The sequence below is a fragment of the Lygodium microphyllum genome, chromosome 16, assembly GCF_053477565.2.
Source record: "Lygodium microphyllum isolate KBCC chromosome 16, Lygodium_microphyllum_v1.1.10, whole genome shotgun sequence".
NCBI lineage: Eukaryota > Viridiplantae > Streptophyta > Polypodiopsida > Schizaeales > Lygodiaceae > Lygodium > Lygodium microphyllum.
The window spans coordinates 2,074,151-2,078,018 of record NC_141150.1 but is presented as its reverse complement, the minus strand read 5'-3'; the positions used below and the strand labels follow the sequence as shown (position 1 = coordinate 2,078,018).

The following is a 3,868-nucleotide window of genomic DNA, read 5'->3' as shown; positions in this document are numbered from 1 at the left end:
GATGGTCGTTCAGGGACATCAGGGAGGAGTAATCAATAGCAACCCATTTTCCACGGGTTACCTCCCTCACTCAATGGTGGCCCTCGTCCCTTATTATTTACTTCGATGGTCCCCATCAAGCGATGCATGGCCAAATATTGCCAACAAAACCCTCCCTTGCAACCCATTGTGAGCAAAAGCTTTCGTCTCTCTCAGTGTGGTGACCCACATTCCATGTCTTTGGGGCGGTTAGCAAGCTACTGTGCCTAGCGGCCACAATCCGCAAGGGGAAGCCTTTGTGGTATGGTGGTGGCTCTCATTCCCTATAATTGTCCTCAAGAGTCACCACCAAGTGGTGCGTGGTTACCCACTACCATGGAAAGCCTCCATCTCTCAATAATGACTCTCGTCCAGTATTATTGTCTTCTAGGGTAACCACAAGCGTTGCATGGCTATATTGCTTTGGTGATGGCCCTCATCCCATGTTATTTTCCTCGACAGTCAACACCAAGCGGTGTGTAGATCATAAGTAGCTTGTATTGCTTGGTAGTAACTCTCTTTGGTCTTTGGTTCAGGCTTGATGCCTCTATCTCCCTCAAGGTGGATAAGATACCAAGCTCATCAGGAAGTTCTTGGAGAGCTACTTGCTTAGAAAAGAAAATTGCATACACCCTGAAATACCACACCTATAGTTCCAAAGGTTGGTTTGAGAAATCTACAAGGAATGGGGTATTGACATGAGATGGAGCATATCTACACTTCTATCTCTTCAATAGATTGCAGAGGACTTCCTCATGGAGTTTTTTGAGGATGCATATTTTCTTGCAGTCCATGCTCATAGGGTGATTGTCATGCTAGGAAATTTAATAACTTATGCCACCTACGCCTATGGTATGGCATGCTATTGAATCCTATTAATATTTTCTTGCAGTCCATGCTCATAAGGTGATTGTCATGCTAGGAAATTTAATAACTTATGCCACCTACGCCTATGGTATGGCATGCTATTGAATCCTATTAATATTTTCTTGCAGTCCATGCTCATAAGGTGATTGTCATGCTAGGAAATTTAATAACTTATGCCACCTACGCCTACGGTATGGCAGGCCATTGAATCCTATTAATATCTTAAACCATTGCATGTGGGAAATGCATGCCATCTCGCCTCTTCACCATCGACAAACTAGGTTGAGACCCCTTGTCCTGCATGAGAGGGACACATGCTTACAGAAAGCCAGAGTAGTGACCCCGAGCTAGCCATTTTCTATATTTCCTCCATCTTATTGGCCTTGCAGAAGCACTGAATGTTGGCAAAAGTAATAGCCCAAGTAAAAGAGTAATGTGGATTGGCCCTTTGTATCACCACATCGATATTATTTTTGCAAAATCTTAGGTATACAAGATTTTGCATTGATGGTATCGTACTCAGCATTCATATAGCCTACTCCAATTAACATTTTACCTAGCAACAACCTTAGCCCGAAATTTTAACCCAATTAAGAAAAGGGAATGGGCATGCTCATATGCCCAAGTAGTGAGCATTCATATAGGCGACTCGAATTTCCAACTTAACTAGCAACAACCTTACCTTGAATGTTGATCATATTAAGGAAAAGAAATGGCCATGCTCATGTACACGTGCATTGTCATTGATTTGAAGTCCAAATAATTAGAAATACTTTACATATTTGTACATTAAGTTGAAAATACATCTCTAGGCCTAGCATGGCCTGTCAATATACTGATTTGGGTTTTATGACATGTAGTTGCATTCTTAAGATGTATATGGTGGATAGAAGGATGAAGCATATGACCATCTTGGAACTCGCAATGGGTGGAAAGAAACAAGGCTCAATGGTTTGAGGTATTGCTTGTAAGCTGGAGAGGATCGGAGAGAGCGAGAGAGACCAGGCCATAGTAGCCTATATCAATGTGTGTAGGAGATATCAGGCTACAGCAATGCGCCCTAAACTTTGTTTCTTTGCAATTTATTAATACAAATAATACGTTTTCGTTTCTAAAGGTACATGATCTACATCACACAAGAACTTAGAATGCTTCGGAGTTGCCTCGGAATTCAGCCTTGGTGATTTGTGTCTCGTGGAGCAACTTCGATAGAAGTCAAGACCACATACGGAATATCATGGCTGCTAGTCAATGATGCGAGGAGGGTCTCTAGGGGCTCTTGGTGGTGGGCTCGGCAGGAGAGATACAAGAGGACAGTGGCGAGCACGCTGATGAGGATGACGGAACTGCGGAAGGCTACGACCGCAACGGCGACGGCGAAGTGAGCGGGAGACGGAGACGGGGGGATATCCTTGGCCGCGGCCAACAAGCGGGTCAGAGAGATGTCGGCAACGGGAAGGAAGACGACGAGGCAGAGCGCGGCGGCGGCGTTGACCCACGATCTGGCTCTTGATACGCGCGACCGGCCGGCCACAAGATCAGCGCTCCTAGCCAAGGCACCGCAACCAGACCTGCCCTCCAGCACGGCCACGCCGTCGCCCAACCTCCACAGTGCCGCCAGGCACATGCCAGCCACGACCGTGAAGATCCCCTCCACCAGCACGGCCTGCTTCACCCTCTCTGGCCTGGTCGATGCGCCTGTGACCAGCGCCAGGACTATGGCAAACACTATCGACGCGACTACCATGAAGCCCAGCCAGCCCAGGAAGCTGCACACCGCGGTGAGAAAGATACTCTTCCACGCCTTGCGCGCCGCCGCAAGAGAGGCCTTCAGGCTCTGCAGGAAGTGGCCGCCCGGCGCTGGCCCTGCATCGATATCCAGGTATGCCCTGCAGAGGCTCACTGTCAACGCCGGCACCGACACATAGACTATGAACAGGGAGCAGAGCATGGATGGCCACGTATGCTTGATGCTTAACTGCTCGATCCGATGTGTGATATCTACAAGCTTGTCTGCTGCTGCAGGATCTGCCATGGCAGCGGCATAAGCCTTGTAATAGTCAGATACCAAGCGGCCCGAGATGAGGTCCCACAGAATGGCAGAATTGAGAGCTTCCTGCCTGTAGGTGACGGCTGAGAGGATAGCGTAGGGCAGAAGCACTAGCGCTCCCGAGAGTTGGATGAGATCCTTCGGATTGCTCCTCAGAATTCGAGAAGCCCCACGAAAGCCTCCCTTCCATCCCACGTCCGACACTCCGTGCTTCAATGCTTTCATTTTGATATCTCTCTCTCTCTCTCTCTCTCTCTCGCTCTGTGGAGTCTGGACTGGACGTTCTGAATCCTGAATCTGCTACACCACTTTGAGTTAAAGACCAGACTCCAGTCACCAGATATCTAAGCTGAACGTTGACCTTTTCGAACCAAACTTCAAAGGGTGTCATTTTTCTTCCGAGTCCTGACGTGATTTTCACGAAACTTCAAAGAGTGTCGAGTTTGAGGAACAGTTTTGGAGCCCGTTCTTTTGCCACTACCTTATTAATATATATTAGGATGGAATGCTAGGTCGCTTTTGTAGCCGCTTTGCTCGTGAGTGAATCTATTTTTTATCTTTTTTTTTCCTTTTTTCCTTTTTGTTTTTAACTTTTTAATTTACTCCCTCTCCTTCAAATTCCCTATCTAATTTTCTCTTTCTCTTTCGTTGGCTTTTATTTTAGTTTATTTTTTCTCCTCTCCTATTTCTCTCTCCCTCCTTTTATTCTCTCCTTGCTTTTCTTCTCTCTATCTCTTCTTTTATTCTCCCTCCTCTCTTTTCCTTCTCTTTCCCTCTTATCTTTTTTTTTTCCTTCTTCTTCTTTTACTTTCTTTCGCTCCCCCACCCCCTTAGTCTCTCTTAAAGTATGTAAATTTTATATTTTCCCTATATATAATTCTCTCTTTATGTTTATATTCTTTCTATTTTTCTTTCTCTCTCCACCCTCTGTTC

The 3,868-nt window shown here is 46.1% G+C and overlaps 1 protein-coding gene across 1 annotated transcript; it reads right to left on the bottom strand.

Moving 5' to 3' along the window:
* Nucleotides 1-1,597: 1,597 nt before the first annotated feature.
* LOC148022462 (uncharacterized) lies at nucleotides 1,598-3,268 on the bottom strand. Its single transcript, XM_087695435.1, has one exon. The coding sequence runs from the start codon at nucleotides 3,158-3,160 to the stop codon at nucleotides 2,057-2,059; it is 1,104 nt and encodes a 367-aa protein (XP_087551561.1). The 5' UTR covers nucleotides 3,161-3,268; the 3' UTR covers nucleotides 1,598-2,056.
* Between the last annotated feature and the right edge of the window lie 600 nt (nucleotides 3,269-3,868).

Coding starts and splice junctions, on each gene's coding strand:
- LOC148022462 (XM_087695435.1), bottom strand. CDS start 3,160: ATGAAAGCATTGAAGCACGGAGTGTCGGACGTGGGATGGAAGGGAGGC.